Source organism: Lissotriton helveticus, chromosome 9, assembly GCF_964261635.1.
Source record: "Lissotriton helveticus chromosome 9, aLisHel1.1, whole genome shotgun sequence".
In the NCBI taxonomy this organism is placed as follows: domain Eukaryota; kingdom Metazoa; phylum Chordata; class Amphibia; order Caudata; family Salamandridae; genus Lissotriton; species Lissotriton helveticus.
Genome location: NC_136070.1, coordinates 1,136,313,267 through 1,136,335,777, shown reverse-complemented (window position 1 = coordinate 1,136,335,777; position 22,511 = coordinate 1,136,313,267). Strand labels below are relative to the sequence as shown.

Genomic DNA, 22,511 nt, shown 5'->3' with positions numbered 1-22,511 from the left:
CTCTTTCAGCAGTGGGGAGAGCCTTGGTTAGATCGGTTCGCCGCTGTAGAGAACGCGCAATGTCAGCAATTTTGCACACTAGAGTTTCCAAGGTGGCTCTCGCTCAAAGATGCTTCTTATAATGGGTGGAGCTCCGTTCTCTTGTACTTCTTTCCGCCCATACCACTCCTACCCAGAGTGCTCAAAATGATCAGGAGCGACTGGGCACAAGTCATTTCATGTGGCTCCGAACTGGGCACAAAGAATCTGGAATCCTGAGCTTCTGGCAATGAGCATCGATCCTCCGATCAGGCTGCTCCTTCAGGAAGATCTTCTGTCGCAGCAGCGGGGGGGGGGGGGGGGTTCTCCACCCAAACCTGTCCACTCTCTGCCTCCTTCAGTGGAGATTGATCGGCGACAGCTGACAGCTATCGACCTTCCTCCCAAAGTCTGTGAGGTTATACTGGCAGCCAGGTGCCCCTCCACAAAGTCGGTATACGCCTGCCGATGGTCCAAATCTTGACAGTCTGTCTGCATCTGTATCTGATATCCTCCTTTTTATACATTCCTTGTCCCAGCAGAGCTCTGCTCTGGACACTTTGCAGGGCATTTTGGCCCTTTCCTCTTTTCTTCGGCTGTCTGATCAGCCTTCTCTTTTTAAATCCCCTCTGGTGCAGAGATTCTTGAAGGAGTTAACCCACTTGTTTCCCCCATAACCCTTTATTATGCCACAGTGGGGCCTTAATTCGGTTCTCACCTTTCTAATGTGTGCACCGTTTGAGCTGCTACACAACTTCCCTCTACTGTTGCTCACCATCAAAACAGCCTTCTTAGTGGCAATAACCTCTGCCAGTAGTGTGAGCGAACTGCAGGCACTGTAAGCACAGCCTCCTTAACTGATGGTCTTTCCAGATAAAGTGGTGCTCCACACAAGGGCATCTTTTCTACCTAAGGTGGTAACACCCTTTCATATAGGGCAGTTGGTTACTCCACACACTTTCTATGCACCTCTGCACCCTTCCAAGGAAGAGAATGGCCTCCATCGTCTGGACCCTAAAAGAGCATTATCGTTCTGCCTCTATCGAACCAAAGAGTTCCGGGTGGATGTCCAACTCTTTATAGGGTACTTTGGTGCAAAGAAAGGGCGTGCTGTCCTAAAGAGGACTATATCCTACTTGATTATCCTCTGTATCAAAATTTGCTATGCCTTAGGGAAGAAGGATCCTCCTGAAGGGCTTAGATACCATTCCTCTAGAGCAAAAGCGGCCACCACGGCTCTCGGGCGTGGTGTTGCCGTTTTGTATATCTGCCAAGCAGGCACGTGATCATCTCTGCACACATTTGCAAGACACTACTGCCTGGATTCCCAGGTTTGCAGTGAGGACCTGTTTGGTCGCTCTGTTTTGCAGGACTTCCTTGTCTAATCCTTTCCGCAGTCACTCATTAAGGGATGGCATTGCTTGGGTATCTGTTCAAAGGTAAGTAATCTGCAGCTAGATGTCTCTATCAGATAGACAAGTTACTTACCTTTGGTAAAGCCTTATCTGGTAGAGACCTCATTTAGCCGCAGATTCCTTACCGACCCACCCATCCTCCCTGCACTGCGGATTGATTCTAGTGTCTAGGGCTTTTTCCTTCAGGGCCCTAGTTGCCTTTAACACACCACGGTCATTCACTTCATGGCTCTGAGCTTCTGGCGTGAAAAGTACTGGTGTCCATGTGACAAAGTGGCATTTATATTAAGGACGTGGACATCACGACAACTAACACGACGCCTACGACGTCACATGGAGTTGACCAACGCCACCTACTGGCGCGCAGCGGTACTGCTATCCAAAATCTTCCCGATCCAGCCTGATGCCTGGAAGTTCAAAGGTAAGAAATCTGCGACTAGATCAGGTCTCTTACCAGACAAGGGGTTACCGAAGGTAAGTAACATGTCCATTACCAACATCATCAAGAAGTGCTACACAGGCCTGTCATGGTCCAGATCCCTGCCGACTTCCTAGATTTGCTTAAAGTGTTCAGGATGTTTTCTCCAGGTCTCCTGCATCAAAGCCATGACCAGAAACTCCTATGTGTTACTTCAACCACCTCAATATCCACTTCAGCCACACCACACAACCCCCATGGACAGACCACTACTGCGAACACTTCCACGTCGATAGACCCAAGCCGCCCAAACCTGCACTGCGCCCTCCGCGAAGGAACTGGAGCAGAGTCACTGAGGAGCAGCTCAACTCCACCCTCAACTGCGACCTCCCCCCAAAGCCCCAACACCACGACCAACGACAATCTACCAGTCAAGGAATTACACAAATGGATCTCCAACTGCGCAGACCAGCTCGCACCCCTACGCAACCCCACCATACAGAGCCCCAGGAAGGTCACCTGGTTCACCGCTAACCTCCAAGAATACAGACGCACCTGCAGACGTCTAGAGAAGAACTGGAGAAACCGCAAAATGTCAGAAGACCGCATCACCCACAAGAACGCCATGACGGAATACCACCAACGCATCAGAACTACCGAAAGGACCTTCATTCAAACCAAAATCCTTGCCAACTCCAAAGAACTCTTCAGCTTCATCCAGGAATAGACCAAGCCCCTCAGCGAAACCATGGACATCAATCCATCCCAGGACCTCTGCAACAAGCTTGGATCCTACTTCCAACTAAAAATCAAGAGCCTCTAAGACAATTTCAATGACCGGGCACCTGACTCTGCAACCACTCACTTCTCCAGCAATGCCAGCCAGCCCACCATCTCCTCCTGGACACTAGTCACGTCCGAAGAGACCACTTCGACCATGAAAGGCATCCACTCGGGGGGTGGTGTTGCCCCCAGAGACCCCGACTCGCCGCACATCTACCACGGAGACGCCACCCCCATCTCTCCAGAGCTACAACACACCATCAATGCCACCTTCATGACCGGCACCTTTCCCGAAGACTGGAAACGAGCAGAAGTCAGACCCCTGCTCGAGAAGCCCTCAGCAGATCCCACAGACCTCAAGAACTACCAGCCCATCTCCCTCTTCACCTGTGCAGCTAAAGTTACTGAGAAGACAGTCAACGCACAACTAACAAAGTTCATAGAAGAAAACTCCATCTTCGACCCCTCCCAATCCGGATTCCGCAGCAACCACAGCACCGAGAACTACCCAACTCGCCACCACAGATGACATTCGCACCTTTCTCGACCAAGGACACACAGTGGCCGTGATCCTACTCGACCCTTCAGCAGCTTTTGACACGGTCTCCCACCTCACACTCGCCACCAGACTCCACGAGGCCGGCATACAAGGAACCGCCCTCAACTGGATCCGCTTGTTCGTCACCGGCAGAACCCAAAGAATCCGACTGCACCCTTCCTCTCTCTGAACCCACGGAAACCAAATGCAGAGTGCCCAAGGGATCATCGCTCAGTTCCACTCTCTTCATCATTACATGGCCCCCCTTGCCGCAATCGTTAAACAGCACTGTCTTAGCATAGTATCTTACTCCGCCGACACCCAACTCATCCTCTCCCTCATGCATGACCCCACCACCACCAGACTCCGCTTCCAGGAAGGAATGCCGGATTTTGCATCCTGTATGAGCAACAGCTGCCTGAAGCTCAACTTGAAGAAGACCGAAATCCTCGTCCTCTGACCCTCCCTCTCTGCATGGGACAGCACCTGGTGGCGCAACGCCTTCGGCCACCTCCCTACCCCCACGGATCACGTCCGAAACCTTGGCATCGTACTTTACTTCTCCCATCTCCATGAACCGACAGGTCAACTCCGTCTCCTCCAGCTGCTTCAAAACCCTCCGCATCCTCCAAAAGACCTTCAAATGAATCCCCCCGAGTCAAGGAAGACCGTCACCCACGCACTCATAACACCTACGGAACCTCCACTGGCTCCCCGTTGAGAAGAGCCACTTTCAAGATACTCACCTCTGCCTACATATGCCTCCATAACACCGGACCCCAATACCTCAACGAAGGAATCTCCTTCCACGTACCCAAGTGAATCCTCAGATCCACCACACTCGCCCTCGCCGAAACCCTGCGCATCCGCAGAACCAGAACAGGAGGAAGAGCCTTCTCCTACATCGCTGGCAAGACCTGGAACAAGCTCCCGATCGACAACAGACGCGCCCCCTCCCTGAACGCCTTCAGGAAGACACTCAAGACCTGGCTCTTTGACTGAACGGAGCAGCCTCCCACCCTACCCCAACCAGCCCCCTCGTTCCTTGAGACCTTCACGGGTGAGTAGTGCGCTTACAATTCCTCTGATTAATTGATGATTCAGACTAGTCTAAAATAAAGATTTGTGTAAAATAAAGAACTTCTCATCTTACTATTAAATGTAAAATTTGAACCTCATCTGATGTTATTTTTTTAAGTTTTCACAACACCATCAGTCTTTATCAGCAGAATCGATGTTTCAAATTCTTTCATAAGCGTGTGCGAATGATTGATTTTTGCTTTATTGTTGTGTGCAGAGTAACAGACTGCAAATTAATCTAGGACATTCCTTTGTACATTCACAGAAAGTCTGAGGAATGTATTTAGCTTTCCTTTTTTATCATCTCAGTTGGTGAAGTTGTATACCTGGGGTGAGGAGGGAAGAAAATTCTATAAAGTACATTAATTTAAAACTTAATCTGTACTTCCTTTCCTGCATCTCCTTTTTACTTATTGTATCAAGTAATGCATGGCTATTGTGCATTGTTTTTCAGGCCAGTTGCACAGGTTGCAGGATGATATTGAAGTACTTCGTGAGGAAAAGGAGAGTGAAATCTCAAATACCAGGGATGATCTGACCAACGCTCAAGAAGAGATAGCTCTCCTTCAGCGAGTGGTTGAGCAAACTGCTTCTGAACGTAATGGAGACCTTGCGGAACTACAGAGAGAGCTTGATGTGGTGCGAGCAGAGCTTGAACACTGGCGCAAAACTGCTGCAGACTACGAGAGTGAAATTATTAATCTGCAATCCAGTTTTGAACTTCAGAATCGAAAATGGGAAGATCAGCAGAAGGAGGAAACGTCACAGCTGCGTGGTAAGAGTTAGAATGTACTTGATCTTTTAGCGCACAAATTTTATAGTTAAGTGCATTTTTAGAGGGTTTCTTTATAAAGAATTTGTTACGTAGCATGTTTTTGCTCCTAGCATTACCCTCTACAGTGTATTTATTATACTGAACAGCATATTTAATATACAGTTTGATTAATTTTGCAAAACGTATTTATAATGTTAAATATCTTATCAGATGATATGATAAACTAGATTATTAAACACATTTGCCTTGATAAATGAATATAAACTAAAATACTAGGAAAACAAAGGGGAGAGTAAGGGATTGTGTCCACTTTGGGTGGACGAGGAATACTCCTATTCCCCTGGTCAAGGATATTGAAAAACAAAAGGAGTATTACCCGACGTATGGGCTGGAGGTTTTTCAAAGCTGGAATAATTATTCCTTTTCTAAAAAAAAAAACTCACTCACTACCTAGTGGTGACATGCTTCATCATCGGGGTCCACCCTGGCGGCCTAGCGTCACCAGGGTGTGCTTCGACACCTGTAATACAGTGGAGCAGGTTGTGAATTGTGGGTGCAAAAAAAGTGATGTTAAAAATTGTCCTGGTTTAACTTTGAAAAAGTAAATGTTATTAAAAAGCAACTGGACAATAATAAAAAATAGTGCGAGATACTGGAAGGGGAGTTATGACCTACGTATCTCTGTATGTGTTATAGTGCGTTGGTCAACATGTTTCAACCTTATGAGAAGGTTCCCGGTATTCATCAGGACCAAGGAGATGGACGGTATGAGTCCCCTAAAAGACTCACCCTATCCTAAATCCTTTCAATGCCAATGGCAAAATTGTACCAAAGGCGGATGCTCTCAAAAATAAGGAGCATGGGCAAAAACCTGTGGAGAGAGAAAATAAATGGGCGTCAGGCGCAAAACATTCTTACTGGCCTGTTACGTCGTGCAGACTCTCAGTGCTTACATACTGCATGCCACAGTAGTGTTTTGAATGACCTCGAAAGATGATGAGCGTGATGATATCGTGTACGTGAACGCTTATTATTAAAGCCAAAAGGTTTATATATCAATGATAATAGGTGCGTGCAAATTTGCATGCAATAATGCTATTGTTATCGCCAAATTCCAATGGTAGGAGGAATTTCGTTGTTAGGTCGCAAATCTATCTTGATGCGCAATAATATTTCATAACAGCCACCCAGTGGTAGCCCATAATAATTATAATGCAGGTAACGGACATACAAGACTGACAAACAGGTAACATTTCTGAGTGAAGAAATATTATGCCCGCAATTAGTTTTACAAATGATGCCCAATGCCGTGGAGGAAGGGGGGGGGGGGTTGACATTGTTACAGTGTTACAGTGAGTGGTAGATGGCGTCTTAAGTGAACAGAGACTGTGGTGAGAATGTCACATAGTCTCAGTTATGGGATGAGTGTCAAGATGAGCATGATTGATTAAGGCTTTGAAGCCTAGGGGGTGTTAATAATGAATCTCATCCGTGGCAAAAGGTGATCAATGAGATTGATCTGGAGCCCTAATAGATGGATGTAATTCTCAGGGGAAGACAATATTCACTTTAGCACAGAAGCTCACGGAATATTATCGTTCAAGCCAATCTTATGGGTCGAAAGTCTATAGATCCATCGCTGCTCTTTATCAAAGAGGCGCGATTGTGTGTTGGGGCCTGGTTGCAATTGTTCAATCACTGTCCACCTCATGTCATTTGGAGTGTGGTGGGCAGTGAGAAAGTGATCAGTCAGTTTTGTGATATTTTTCTTGCAGCGTATCGTGCTTCTATGCTCACAGATGCGCTGTTTTATCTTGCGGGTTGTCATTCCTATATAGGGCTTTCCACAGGTGCATGTGATCAGGTAGACAACATTGCTGCTATTGCAGTTGGTGTGGGATCTTTGTTCCCAGACCCTGCCCTCTTCTAGATTTAGAGTTTTGGTGTTGTCAGTGAGGTGGCAGACACTGCAATCACCACATCGTGAGTGTCCCATCACTGGGGGGAGACCCCATATCTGTGTAAGAGTGGGATTGTTGTTCATGGTCGTGTTCCTGGGTCTGGTGTTGACCAAGCTGTCTTTTAAGCTCTGCGCTCGTCTGTATGAAAACAGAGGTTTTCCCCATTTGAAATTTCCTGAGTTTACTATGGACCAGTGTTTATTGATGCTTCTGCTGACTTGGTTCGAAATTGCGTTGTAGGTAGTCACGCATGTCAGTGGAGTTGTTTCTTTGTTCTTTGTTGTTTCCTCCAGTAGGGCTTGTCTCGGTTGGTTCCTCGCTCTTTTTTGGCACTTGTGAATGATCTTGGGTGGTTAACCACGGTTTATTAGTTTCGTGGTGAAATCTTCTGCCTGGCTTTTAAAGTCTGTCAGTTTGCTACAATTTCTTCGTAGACATTGGCCGTAAGGCAGATTTTCCCTCAGGGGTCGCGGATGGAAGCTTTCATACCTTAACAGATTGTTTTTGGCTGTTGGTTTAAAATAGGTTTTAGTTGTTAAAGTGTCATTTTCCCTTTGGATTTGTATGTCCAAGAAAACCATTTTCTCTTTGTCAGCGCTATGGGTAAAGTGTAAATTGGGGTCGCGATTATTGAGCCAGGCTATGAACGCCATTAGTGTTTCTTGTGGGCCTTGCCAAATTGCTAGAACATCATCAATATATCTTCGCCAGAATTTGATGTTTTCAAAATAGGGGTTGTCTGGCGATAAGATATGTTTTTGCTCAAAGTCAAAAACATAGAGCCCCGCCACGCTCGGGGCAAAAACACTGCCCATGGATGTGCCCCCTATTTGGAGGTATAGAGATCCTTCATATTCGAAAAAGTTCCTTTTCAGGGCTAGGGTGGTACATTTGATGATGAATTCTTTGGGCGTGCGGTGGTCCCAGGTGGTTTCTTCCAGTGTTTTCTTTAATACATTAATGGTTGCTTCCTGAGGTATATTGGTATAGAGGCTTTCAATGTCAAAGCTCACTATGATGGTATTTTCCTCCATTTTGATGTTCTCTAGTAGTGTTAGTAGATTTTTCGTATCCTTTAGGTATGTGGATGTCCCTTGTACAATGGTTTTCAGGAAAAAGTCACAGAACCTCGATAGGGGTTCCAATAGTGAACCTATACCGGATACTATGGGTCTTCCGGGGGGGGGGGGGCAGTTTCTTTTTGTGCATCTTGGGTACCACATAGAAATATGGTATTCTGGCTTCTGTTTTGCTCAGGTAGTCGGCCTCTTGTTTCGAGATGTGGCCTGCTGCTTCCGCTGCTTCCACAAGGTCTATGATTTCTGTGCGTAGATCCTCTGTGGGATCAGTTGGGAGTGGCAGGTAGTTCTTTGTATCACCCAGTAGGTGTCTGCATTCCATGTTATAGTCTGTTTTGTTCATTATTACCATACCACCACCTTTGTCCGCTGGTTTGATCACTATTGTGTCATCTTTTTTTAGGTCATTTATGGCTTTTTTCTCTGACCTGCTGTTATTGTGGTAGAGTGTGGGAACTGACATGGTTTCAATGTCGTTAAACACTGCCTGTTCGAAAGTGTTGATTTTGACTGGGATGGTGTGTGGGGGAGGTACGAATGTCGATTTTGTTCTTAGTCCAGTTTCATTCGTGGTCTCCTCTGAGTTCTCTGTGTGAGTTTTCTCAAACAAAGCCTTGAGCTTCAATTTTCTGAAGAACGCCGCCAGTTCACATTGTAATTTGAATTTGTCCAGAGCGGCTGTGGGTACAAACCCAAGTCCTTTGTTTAGAACTTGTATTTCCGTCTCTGATAGGACTCGTGATGACAGGTTAGTCACTAGCTTCCACCCAAGATCATTCACAAGTGCCAAAAAAGAGCGAGGAACCAACCGAGACAAGCCCTACTGGAGGAAACAACAAAGAACATAGAAACAACTCCACTGACATGCGTGACTACCTACAACGCAATTTCGAACCAAGTCAGCAGAAGCATCAATAAACACTGGTCCATAGTAAACTCAGGAAATTTCAAATGGGAAAAACCTCTGTTTTCATACAGACGAGCGCAGAGCTTAAAAGACAGCTTGGTCAACACCAGACCCAGGAACACGACCATGAACAACAATCCCACTCTTACACAGATATGGGGTCTCCCCCCAGTGATGGGACACTCACGATGTGGTGATTGCAGTGTCTGCCACCTCACTGACAACACCAAAACTCTAAATCTAGAAGAGGGCAGGGTCTGGGAACAAAGATCCCACACCAACTGCAATAGCAGCAATGTTGTCTACCTGATCACATGCACCTGTGGAAAGCCCTATATAGGAAAGACAACCCTCAAGATAAAACAGCGCATCTGTGAGCATAGAAGCACGATACGCTGCAAGAAAAATATCACAAAACTGACTGATCACTTTCTCACTGCCCACCACACTCCAAATGACATGAGGTGGACAGTGATTGAACAATTGCAACCAGGCCCCAACACACAATCACGCCTCTTTGAAAAAGAGCAGCGATGGATCTATAGACTTTCGACCCATAAGATTGGCTTGAACGATAATATTCCGTGGGCTTCTGTGCTAAAGTGAATATTGTCTTCCCCTGAGAATTACATCCATCTATTAGGGCTCCAGATCAATCTCATTGATCACCTTTTGCCACGGATGAGATTCATTATTAACACCCCCTAGGCTTCAAAGCCTTAATCAATCATGCTCATCTTGACACTCATCCCATAACTGAGACTATGTGACATTCTCACCACAGTCTCTGTTCACTTAAGACGCCATCTACCACTCACTGTAATAATGTCAACCCCCCCCTTCCTCCTTGGTTTAACACAGTAGCGTTCGATTTTTCCAAGCACCTCGCCCAATATCGCTAGGTGCTGGCCCTCTGATCTGTAGCGCATTTGCTTGGCCAAATCAATTACTTTCCAAAGCATGCGCGAATGCCTTAGCGTCCCATTTCCTTGGCAACCAACGGCCCTCCCGGCTTGCCGTAGCCAGACCCAGCCCAGCCGGTGACGCGGCTCCCACGTGATCGCACCCGGAAGCGTTCTCCAGTTATCACTGGCACCGGACCGCGCGGCATTTGTAGCCGAGCAGCGGAAGGTAGAAGTAGGTTACGGGCCTCTCGCCACGCCAGAAAACTGTAAGTACAAATCCCGATCCCCACTGAATCGAGATACGAGCATGGGAGATGCCACGTATTCTTACCTATGCAGCCAGATTTTACCGCTCCACGGCATTGGGCATCATTTGTAAAAACTAATCGCGGGCATAATATTTCTTCACTCAGAATACGTTGTACCGCGTGATGTGCCTACCCCCTGCCCGCCGAAGCACAATACAATACTACAGATAGTAAGCCTGCCCTCTGCCATGCAGTATACGAGACCTCCTCTATGTTACCTGTTTGTCAGTCTTGTATGTCCGTTACCTGCATTATAATTATTATGGGCTACCACTGGGTGGCCGTTATGAAATATTATTGCGCATCAAGATAGATTTGCGACCCAACAACGAAATTCCTCCTACCATTGGAATTTGGCGATAACAATAGCATTATTGCATGCAAATTTGCACGCACCTATTATCATTGATATATAAACCTTTTGGCTTTAATAATAAGCGTTCACGTACACGATATCATCACGCTCATCATCTTTCGAGGTCATTCAAAACACTACTGTGGCATGCAGTATGTAAGCACTGAGAGTCTGCATGACGTAACAGGCCAGTAAGAATGTTTTGCGCCTGACGCCCATTTATTTTCTCTCTCCACAGGTTTTTGCCCATGCTCCTTATTTTTGAGAGCATCCGCCTTTGGTACAATTTTGCCATTGGCATTGAAAGGATTTAGGATAGGGCGAGTCTTTTGGGGACTCATACCGTCCATCTCCTTGGTCCTGATGAATACCGGGAACCTTCCCATAAGGTTGAAACATGTTGACCAACGCACTATAACACATACAGAGATACGTAGGTCATAACTCCCCTTCCAGTATCTCGCACTATTTTTTATTATTGTCCAGTTGCTTTTTAATAAAATTCACTTTTTCAAAGTTAAACCAGGACAATTTTTAACATCACTTTTTTTGCACCCACAATTCACAACCTGCTCCACTGTATTACCGGTGTCGAAGCACACCCTGGTGACGCTAGGCCGCCAGGGTGGACCCCGATGATGAAGCATGTCACCACTAGGTGGTGAGTGAGGGTTTTTTTAGAAAAGGAATAATTATTCCAGCTTCGAAAAACCTCCAGCCCATACGTCGGGTAATACTCCTTCTTTTGTTTTTCTATAAACTAAAATACCCTTTTGGACATGTTATCAGATGCTTATGCTGCATATGTTTTTTGTTATTTAGTACTGAAGAAGCAATGAAATAGCAAAACGTGTTGTGGTTTTTACGCTATGAGAAAAAGATCTGTAACTGCAATATATTTCATGTCAAGACAATTTTCATTTGGTTGAGAACATTTCTATTTCTTGAAAACAAATTGATTTCTTAAAACATGGTTTTGTCATTTATTTGTAGGTAATGCACTTTTAAATGTGTTTGCTTTTAAGTCTGCCAAATGTGTACCACAAATCCTATTTTAAAGGTGACCTCTAAAGAGAGTCACGAATATGATTAACAAATGAAACAAAGCATAATTTTTGGGTATTTCTTTTTGTTTCAGCCTTGCTCAAGCTACTATCTTTAGAGGCTTTCTTCCAGCAGATTCTTTTCCAAATGGAACAGGTTTAAATGTAGATTGTATTCGTAATTAAGAGTGGAGTTGAAGCTGATACTCTTGGGTACATTTGGAGGTACTAGTACCCCTCATATTCAGATAATTTTGTCTGTGCCCCAGAAGCTTCATCAATATCACCTATGGCTTGTGTTGACATCTTGCAAAGACTGCAAGAAGCAAATGTGTAGGTACTGTAGCTGTAGCAGTGTTTTGTAGTGACCTGGCCACGAATACTACCAAAAAGACCCCTGCTGTGTACTTTTTTAGCCATTTAGTGAGCCTTTAATCCAGTCAGCACATGTTGACTAGTGACGTGCTCACTTAGGAGCTTGTCCAACATTGGTATGTAACTTTTCCGCTTGCAGTACTGCCTGTGGTGCTTCACACCATTTAGTGGAATCCATTTTCATTTTGGAGCACATTCTGTTGTCTTCAGAGTCTCTGGCTCATTGGCTGCCTGGACAAGAGGCTTTGCTTGTTAATATATTTTTTACAGCGCGTTTATGGGTCTAAAAATTATCGGCCAGTGGGCAGAAGTTGAGAAATGTCGGCTTCTTTATAATTCTTATAATGAGTGATAATTGTGGAAGGTACTTTGTCTTTATTTCATCAAAGGAAGGCAATTTACTTGCTAACCATGTAGCTAGTATTTCGAATGCTTTACTTGAAGTTTATATCCCCATGTGTTAGGCTAGTGAATCGTAGCAATCTACCTCTTCAATTGATCTCTGAAAAACAGACAAAGCTTCGGACATTCCATCCCCTTAAATGGGACATGGTTTCACTGACATTCTTGTACCTGAATCAAAGAATAAACATTTATTGCCTTTCAATTATTGCCTTTGATTTAAACTTTTAACAGATACCACATATACTTACACTTGGAACAAAAGATGTTCCAGGATCCAAATAGAGCTTGGGCAATATGTATCAAAAAAGAGTTTTGCGATTCTCAAATTGCGATTTTTAGCGAATTGCAATTGGAGAATCGCAAAATGCAACGTATGTAGGATTTGCCAAAAATTTTGAGAATCCTACATATTCCTTATTTGCGAATCGCAAATTGAGATTTGCAAATAAGCAATACCTTCCCATTCATTCCTATGGGCTAGGAGGCCCATAGGAATGAATTGGAAGACATTCTCAATTTGCGATTACCAATTAGAGAAGCACAGATTGAGAATGCAATTTCAAGGTTGCAAGGGTGCCAAAAGGACACCCTGTTGCACCTCTCCAATATGCATATGTGCACATTTTGCACACATACATGCCCTAAGGGCATGTATGTGCGACATATGGCACTTTAAAAAAATTAAAAAGTGATTTTTTAAAGAAAATTGCAAATTACCACCAACTTCAAGTTGGTGGTAATTTGCAATTCCTTAAGGCCAAATAGCAAATTTCTGGTGCTTCCAGAATTGCATTTAAGAAATCGCGATTTGCAATTCCTTAATTGCATTCGCAAAATAGAGAATCACAAATTTTGCGATTCTCTATTTTGCGATGGCTTTTTGGGATGATACATCCCAAAAGGCTTTTTCCCATTCGCAGACGGGCAGATTCTGAGAATCTGCCCGTTTGCAAACGGGAAAAAGGCTTGATACATATGGTACATAGTCTATAATAGAAAGAGTGAGTTGTGCTACTGCACAACATGGCTAAAAGAATTTGATAAAGTCAATAGCTCTTCCATAGGCGAGACCCGTTGGCATTATCAATGCGTGTTTAGGTTGCATACACAAACCAAATGATGGAATGCAGAATTGGCTCTACACATTTGTAGGAGAATCTGTGAACACAGGGACATTTATGCACATATCCTAGTTCTATCCAAAAATTCTACAGACGGAAGGTACACCAAAACATATTCATATTCATGAACTCACAAAGTTCTTTCCAGTTAACACACAAATCACTGTAAAGCTGAAAACCGCTTAGATTTGTTACCTTATAATAATAGAGATGCCAATGCCTGCAGGTTCATCTCTAATGAGAATGAAACATACTTCCACAAAGATTATATCCTAAATCCGAGCCCTATGGAATTAAGAGGATGTGGAGGGCCAGAATATGCGACCAGGTGGACTACACCAGATATTCTTAAACTTTTGACTTCCGTGTACCTTCACTTAATCATTATTGGAGCCCAGGTACCACCTCTTAATCATTATTGAAATCAGGTGATCCCCAGTGAGTCATTACTGGAAGCCGGGGACACAGTCATAAGCATTTTTGATGATTTGAACCACAAGAAAATACACAAAAAGTACAGAAAAAAGCATTCATCACACAAATGCACATGGAGAAACATTTCACTTCATACACAAACACATTCTAAAAAACTAAATCAAATATTTAATTTTAATGGGAAGGTTGGAGCTTTTCTAAACTCATCGTTCATACAATAGTGTATGATGCTCTTGCACTGCTCCCACGAATCAGTCTAGGATATTAGCTTCTAATTTCAAGTTGTTAACATTTTAAAACATTCTATAAATGTGAAGTGTTGCATTTTGCTACTTTATGCACACTATATTATTCGGTTAATATTTTTTCATTTTCTAAGTAGTCGCGGACCCCGTGAGTGGGCTTTGGGGACATAAGGTTAAAAACCATTGGATGACACTATTTGATAAATGAAAAGCAAATTATGTAACACTAAATGGAAAACATGCTGAGTGTTCTGTTTATATCTGATAGAGACTTCAAGACACAGATTCCCAGGCGCCAGACTGGATCCGGAAATTTTTCATGAACAGTACCCAGTTCGCTGTAAGGTGGTGTCCTTCGGCTCCGCATGGTGTCGTCTGTGCCAGAAGTGACATGCGTGATGCCACTGAAGGTGCCGCCCCAGCACGCTGACATCTGTTCTTTTCTTTCCACACCTGTCGGTGCAGATCCAGAGAGAGCTACTCCCCGGCCATTTTTTGACTGACCTTTTTTGACATTTTGTCAAAGCTTTTTTTGTATATTTTCTCCTGGTGTGGCAGGATGTTATCTCCGAAGGCCAGCTTCAAGCCCTGTCGCACCTGTGACAGATAAATGTCGGTGACGGACTCACACCTTGTTTGACTCTGGAGCTTCGAGCATGACCATGACGCGAAGACCTGCGTCGACTTCCACACCATGCACACCAATGCCTTGAGGGAGCACTGCTGCAAGTTCCTTGCTGCTCAACGTGTGAAGCCGCAACAGTCTCGATCCCTTTCGAGAGGAAGGTCGCTGAGCCCAAGATCGAAGTAGTCATCCGGTAAGTCCTACAAGAGAAAGAAAAGTAAGAAGTCTTCGCCCCGTCTATTTAAGTCATCCAACAGGACGAGGGAGCGTTATTATTCAAGGCCTGCCTCTGCAGTTGAGCCTGGCCCAGCTCAGCGTCTAAACGAAAAGAAAACTTCTGAGCCACATTCACAGAACAAAAAAAGAAAGTCCAATTAGAAGTCTTTTTTGTCCTTTTTCTTGATGATTTATTCAAGTTTCATGTGAGTTCAGTATACTTCACTCCATCAGTGTAACAAGTAGCCACAAGTTGAGCCATGATGATTTATTCAAGTTTCATGTGTGAGTTCAGTATACTTCACTCCATCAGTGTAACAAGTAGCCACAAGTTGAGCCAACACGTGTTTCGTCTAGGCACATCACCTCAGACTTCATCAGGGCTACTAAAGACAAGAGCACAAATTACTAGTGGGCATGAGTGCCACAAACATGAACCATCACCACTGAAAGAAGCTTGACTGGAGAGAGGCCAACTCCACGTGAGCAAAAGAGAAGCCAAATGCTGACTCTTAAGTGCATCATTCTGATGAGAGGTCAGTGCATAGAACAAGGTATACAGGGAAAAGGAGGAGGAAGGGAGGGGGATAAAACCACAGCCCCAGTGCATCACTAAATTTAAAATTGAAATCATAAGAGCTATTATTTAAGATCTAAGGAAAAGAAAATCATACAAAATGAGTCACGATATCCCACATAGTAGGTTAAGAGATACCAAAATCATAGAGACAAAAGCTCTCCAAAAACGCAAAAAAACAACGCAGGGCCAATTTGCACTGAAAGCCCTATATTAATTCGAGCTTCAGAAATTGATGGTATCCCTAAAAATCTAACCAACAAAACATGGGATAATGTTCGTTGTTTAATCCATCAAATAAAAGCGGACCAAACAGCACAAGTAACATGGTCAATATAAAACACATGCACTTACCACTAATTATCCAAGCATGCAATAATTTTTCTTTATTACCTTCATATTAGTTGTGAGCAGTCAAGACAGCGACAGAGAAAATAATCTAAACCAAATAATAAACACCAACTGGTAAGTATATTCCAGCCTTCCTAAATTAAAAATACCATCCTAATACTGGTACCCATAATTATCCATGGGGCCCTCTAATACATAAACCTACTAATTTTAAACTCGTTTAACAAAGAGGAGACCTTCTGTGAGAGGTAAAAGGCCAATGTTAAAAGGAGAGAATCACTAGTCAATAATATTTTTAATTATAACCCCTTAAAATACACCATGTACATATCATGTTCAAAGATGCCTGTCGATTAATGCCATTCATATTCACGATCGAACATTAAGATTGACTTATTCAGCCGACCATCGCAAATAATGCCCGCCATATTGGAATGGGAAAAAACTTTCATTACGAGGAAGCTGGCCAGCTCGACCAGTGTGCATTGTAAATAAGAGATTGGCAAAATGCCCATAAGTGTAACGTTATTTAGAGTACTTCCTATATCTGTCAATCCAAACTACGGTTCACCAAAATATTGGTGTATTAACGTTAAATGTTCCACTACCAAGCCATACCAATGTCAATTAATAAAATAGACGGGCCACACAGTGGATTTAATAAATCAATGAACAGTAAGGGGTGCTTCCAAAAGTAGGAGGAAACTAGCCATAACATCGCCTCAACTGATAGAGTGGTCAATTACGACACTCTCTATTATAATAAACAGTCATGAAGGGTCGAAAAGTCCAACGGCCCTTCATAACGAATACAAAGGTGAGCAAAAGCAGGCATCCATGTTGGTTATTGGCAAAGGTAAGAGTGAGGAATTGTGCCCAGTTAGTGTATTAGAATCAAAAAGAGAATCCAAAAGAAGACGTTGTTAATCGTGCCATAATGAAATTAGAAATCCGAAGGCAAAGACAGATAATAAAAACATTCGTTATACCTAAACTTGGGTGTAGGCGAAGAAGACAGGGAATATACACATGTCAAAACAGGTAAGTGTACACTTCGGATTATAGGGAATCTGATAGAGACTACTAGCCGCAGATTCCTTCACCTAGAATTATCCCCAGGTCTGAGACTGGATCTGGAAACTTTTTTGCCACAGCATTCCTGCGTGCCGGGGGCGGGGGGACATCACGCGACTCCGCCCTGGCGTAGTCCGTGCACGTGATGTCAACGAGGTCAAATAAGACCCGCCCCGGCGCACCTACGTCAGTTTTTGTTTCCTTTTCCGCGTGCAACGCGGATCTGAACCTTGCTACGGATCCCTTTTTCTCCTTTTTTTTTTTTTTTGGTGGAACAGTGTGCCAATACCTTCAGGCTTCAAAACTTGTACGTTTTGTGGGCGTCTTATGTCTGCGACGGACCCGCATCCCGTTTGTATGTGGTGTTTGGGGGAGGATCACGGCACCACCGACTGTGAGGCCTGTCAACAGTTAGTCGCGGCGGGAGCGCCGCATGAAACTTCTCTCGGCGCGTCTCTCCAGGTCGACGTCCTGCCCTCGGTCTGCTTCAGCGGACAGCTTCAGGTTCGGCCGTGGTCATCGTCCTCGCCCTTCTCCGATGTCACGTGAGCGTCGCTCCCCGGTGGATATGTGTCGCAGTTTGTCCCCGGGGGCTGGGTTCCGGCCGACCGGGGGCTGGGTTCCGGCCTACCGGGGGAGTGGACTCTCCGAGGGTGATGCAGGCCCGCGTGTTGTCCTATCCAACGTTTCCCGGTGTTGGGGCATCGAGAGTCCAGATGGAGACATACGCGGCGGCTTTGCAGGCCTCGCTGGCATCTCTCCCTCCCTTCCCTCCTGGGGCGTCGGCTGACCTCTCGCCCTGCGCAGGACCCTCCGCGGCGCTGCCGGTGGCTCCGGCGCCGACTGGTTCGTATCCAGGCTTGGAGGGTGTGGTGTCATTGGGGTGCGGCTCCACTGGGGTACCTCCTTCAGGCCACAACATCTCTGCCTCGCCGCAAACTCCTGTGGGAGTACCTGTTGTGTCGCAGGAGGTCGCCGGGGCGTGGGTCGCATTCCCGAGCCCCTCTCGGTCCCTTGACAGGGTGGTCCTGTATAATGCCTAGGTGACGCCGTTACGGCGCCGGCAGCAGCTGGACTGTGCGGAGCCACAGGGGTCGGTGAACCCTCCTTACCCCTCTCCCGGTGAGGACCCCTCACCTCTCTCCGGGCCCCTCTCGCACTTACCCGCAGGTGGCCGCCTCGACGGGGGGCGAGTTGAAGGTGGAATCATCCCTGGCACCGCCTCATGGGTTGCCGAGCGATCTACGCCTCATCCTGGGCGGTGGCTGGCGAAGGGCTTCGTGTCACTCCCCAGGCCCGTCTCGTTCCCCCACGCGGATGGCTACCTCGGTGGAGGTGAGGTCGGCGCCGTACTGGCGCCGCCCCGGGGCCGGTTCAGTTTCAGCCCCGCTCCAGTCTCCGCTCCGGTCCCCGGTGCAGGGAGACTTGGAGGAACCTTGTCAGGTGACGCCGGATGGTGCCGGCACCCCGCTTCAGGCAGCGGACTCTACGGCTCTGGGCAGGGGTCGTACCGCGGATTCGTCTTCGGATGCTCCTTCTTCGGAGGCAGCCTGTATATTTGTGTAATCCTCCCAGGAGACCGGTCACCGTGTGGTGTCTTTTTCACTGGCGTTGAAGGGCGGCTCCCCGCCCTTCCTGAGGAAGAGGTGTTCTTCGGAAGAGCGGCAGGTCCCTCATTCGTCGGCTCCTTCTGACTTCCAGGTCTGGCCCTTGCCTGCCCCGCTTGGCCTCGGGGATGGCCGCCTTAGTTTGCAGCCATCGCCCACGGAGAAGTTGCTTTCCCCGCCCCTGGGCCCTATGGAGGCGGGTGCGGCCTTCGCTCATCCGGTGTCCACGGCTGTGGGCATCCTGCATATGGGTGACCCGGTGGCTCACTTTCAAGCTGACCATCTATTGGAGGTCCTCCAACAGGGCTCTGGTGGAAGGGAGATCTTGCTTCCTTTTCAAGGTTCCCTCCTTTTCTCCTTGACTGGAGCTTGGAGGCGTCCTGCCTCAGGTGACCGGATGCCTCAGCATCTTCTGCACCGGCAGCTCCCGGCGCTGCGCGACCCGGCATGCCTTTCCCTCCATCCCTCCACCCCTCGGCCTCCAGTCCTCTTTTGCGGACTGCTTTTCCCTCCCTGCCACCACTGTTGAGTCCGCCGTCCCGAGAGGCCCGCTGGCTGGACTCTTGGGGGCGCACCATGTTCGGCTCGACCAGCGCTGCCCTGCGGGCTCTGAAGACCTTGTGTGCGCTGGCTCGTGCCTCCTCCTGTTTGTGGGACTCGGCTGAGTCTCCAGGATCCGCAGCGTCCCTGGAGGGTGGTCAAATGGACTTAAGGCATCATGCGTTGGATGGCCGGGAGCTGGCGGCGTTTATTCTCCTCTCCGCCCTGGACATCTCAGAGGTGTTGGGCCGGGCCGTGGCTTCCTCGGTCGCTCTCTGTCTCCATGCTTGGCTTCGGTATGGAGTATTCCCTGAGAACATTCGGGAGCGACTCATTGATCTTCCGTTTGATGGCAGCCTGTTGTTCCATGCCCCGGCCGACTCTGCCATTCAGAGGCTCTTGGCTGGGCTCCGTCCTCCTCCTCCGCCTTATCATCCTCTGTACCCTCCTCAGTGATTCCTGAGTCTGGTTGATTCTGGGCCTTCTTAGGCCGGTTGTTCTGGCTGTGGAGTGCGTTTTCTGGCCATTTGGTCCTTCTTGGGTCTTTGGCATTGTTGGCTGCTGGACTGTCCCTTTGTTGATTATGTGTATGTTTTGGAATTGCTGCGCAGACTTGGTCCTGAGATTAGGCCTTCTGCTTGCTTGGGCTGCTTGTCAAGCCTTTTGTGGGGGTGTTTTTTTCCCCATGGCTCTTTTGTTTGTTAACTCTGCTGCGGCAGTTCCTCCTTAGCGGGTTCCCATGTTTGGGGCTTATCGTACCCTAGGTCATATGGCTTGCGCTCTGCTGGAGAGTTCTGGTTGCCTTCGGGTGCCTGTTCTCCATGGCGTTTGTGTCGGCTGCTTTTGCTCCTTGAGGTCATGTGCGTGGCCACTCGTAGTGGTGTGCCCGGGCCTCTCCTCCTTTCCCTGCTCCTGTCCTGAGGTCTGGGATGCTCCTGTGTTAGCCCTTGCCAGGCGCCGCCTGCTCTGCCTTCCTGGGGCCTCGGGCTGTTCTTCTTCTTGCTTCTGGCCGCTTAACTGCCGGTGCTGTTCTGGCTGGCAGACTGCTCTCCATCTGCAGTGGGTTCGCCTTCTTTTCCCTCGTTTCCTTGGGCCCTCTAGGCTTCTTCTTCCGCTTTTCCTGTTTTGGTCTTGGGTGGAAGTTGTGTGGCCTTGTTGGGGAGTGGGATGCTTCGGCCTCTCCGCCCTTGCTTTTGGTTCCTCTGCTGTGAGTGTACGGGTTGCTCCACCTGGAGGCGGTTCATTCCTCCTTGGTTCTTGGAGGGTTGGGTTCTGGTGTTCCGGTGCCCTGCTGCCCTGGCTACTCCAGGTAGGGGGAGCTTGCTTTCTATCCCTGTTCCTTCCTCCCCTCCCTTCCTTCCAGTGCTATATTCCCTGACTAAGGGTCATCTGGCCTTGTCTTGCCGTGTCCCTTGTGGGTGGTACCCTCTATGTTGGGGTGGCTTGGAGTGTTGATGTTCCTGTCTGTCTTGGGACTGGTTCCCCTTCTCTGGATGGGGGTGGTAGGTTTACTACGTGTACCATGACTTTACGCATGTTCCTTGCCTCTGGGGCATGGGAGTGGGAGACTGTGTATGGGCTGACAGTGTGGCTGCGCAGGGCTCTGCTTGCTCTTTCTTCTTTCCTGTCCTTGGGTTCTACAGTGTTGCCACTATTCTGTGTGGTGGTGTTAGTCACCGCTTCTTTCCAATTTTTCTTCTCTTTGCACAATGTTCCCATGCTTCCACAGTTTTTAGGCCGAGCTGGAGGTACAATGCGAAGCATTGTCCAGCTCGACAACTATAGTTGTCCGTCTCCTGGGAACCTGAGACAGGGGATGGGCACGAGCGCCGATTTCTCCTCGTGGGCGCGTACGGCGCCGTGCACATCCCCTGCCTCAGATTCACAGCCTCTCTCAATCACACACAGCCACACTCAGGCATACGCACACACACGTACACCCACGCAGGCACAATGCATCGGGACACACGCACACAGACACATATACACACGCACAGCTAACAGACACACAGCCACACATATACACACACACGCACAGCTACACACGCGCACACACACAGTTACACCCACACACGCGCCCCACCCCCCCACTCACCGGGCTCTTCTTGCTTCCTCGTACCGTTATGCATTTCCTGCTCTCTACCGAGAACTGCATCACTCCTGGAATCCCTGCTTTCTTCTCCCGGAATCCCTGCTTGCTTGTGGGCTCCCTCTGCCTCCAAGGTGCCGTGCTCCGGACGAGCTACGTCACCGCTACCCTGCTACAGAGGCGGGGAATCTGCCGGAACTTTGCAGGCTCCTGCGAATCGAAGTAGAGCCCGCCTCTCTCGCCTGCGTTCCACGCCTCGGAAGTTTGGCATCCTGGTTTTAGACATGCCAGTGCTGAGCATCGGCAGGAACCGGCACTTAAAGCCCTGTTTAACGGCATGCATGTTACACATTGCTATGTTTTTTTCTCACATATGACTGTAGAGGATGAACCTACACCAATTATTCCCTACCTGTTTTTCTTTGTCCCTGCTTTTTGAGTTCCAAGAATGGCAAGCTTAGGCGTACAGCACTGGTTTGGCATGCGCTACACCAAATGAATACACAAATTGCTATGTGTTCTTAAGTTAAAGCGAGTTCATTCTAGTGAGGTTTTTTCCGTGGACCATGGTGCTTGTGAGTAAAGGCTTCCTGTGGGGAACGCTCGTCACCTCGCTATAACTGTTCGCATGAACTGGGCCCACCAACAATTTGGTATACTTGGCAGCTGTGTCGGAAGGCAAGAGAGGGCACCAAATGTTCTCAGGCGGACTTACAGCAGAGGTCGCCCTCGGTGACGAGGCCAGGAAGGGAGCTTGCTCCGGCGGTGCCGCTGCCCCACCCCCTTTCTCTCCGTATCGCTGGAGCTGCGCAGGGAGGTCAAGGGCTACAGGTGGCACAACAGGCTCCAGTTCACTGGTGTGTGCGCGTGTGCCTGCCTTACAGTTTCACGCTCCGTCGCGCGCTCCTGTGAAAAGAGCAGCGCACATTGTCTCCCGCATAGTGTGATGAACTTAAGATGGCGAGACAGATGTGCTTATGATGCATAGTGTGACGAGATTGGGATGTTGTGCAATAGTTTGAATCAGTGACGTCGCAAACTCACCACTTTAACAGCTTAAGGGGGAGTGGTGTTGACACTTATAATTATTTATGAGTTTGTTCTGTCTGCAGACAAAAAAACTTTCATAAAAAGAAAAGAAAGGGAAAACCATAACAGAGGTCAGGGGTGGGAAGTCAACAGTAAAGGAGGACTAAAAGGAGACATGATGAGACAAAGATAATGAAAGAGTGCAGTGGCGTAGCTTCAATTAGTTCAGCAGGTGCA

General features: G+C 47.3%; 1 protein-coding gene across 8 annotated transcripts in view; it reads left to right on the top strand.

Annotated features, from left to right (window-relative positions):
• Positions 1-22,511, top strand: part of SLMAP (sarcolemma associated protein) — a 1,084,481-nt gene that overhangs the window by 828,314 nt on the left and 233,656 nt on the right. For all 8 annotated transcript variants that reach the window (XM_078661565.1, XM_078661566.1, XM_078661561.1 and 5 more), the window contains one exon: positions 4,707-5,027. In XM_078661565.1, the coding sequence (XP_078517691.1) occupies positions 4,707-5,027 (321 nt within the window). The remainder of the gene's footprint in view (positions 1-4,706; positions 5,028-22,511) is intronic.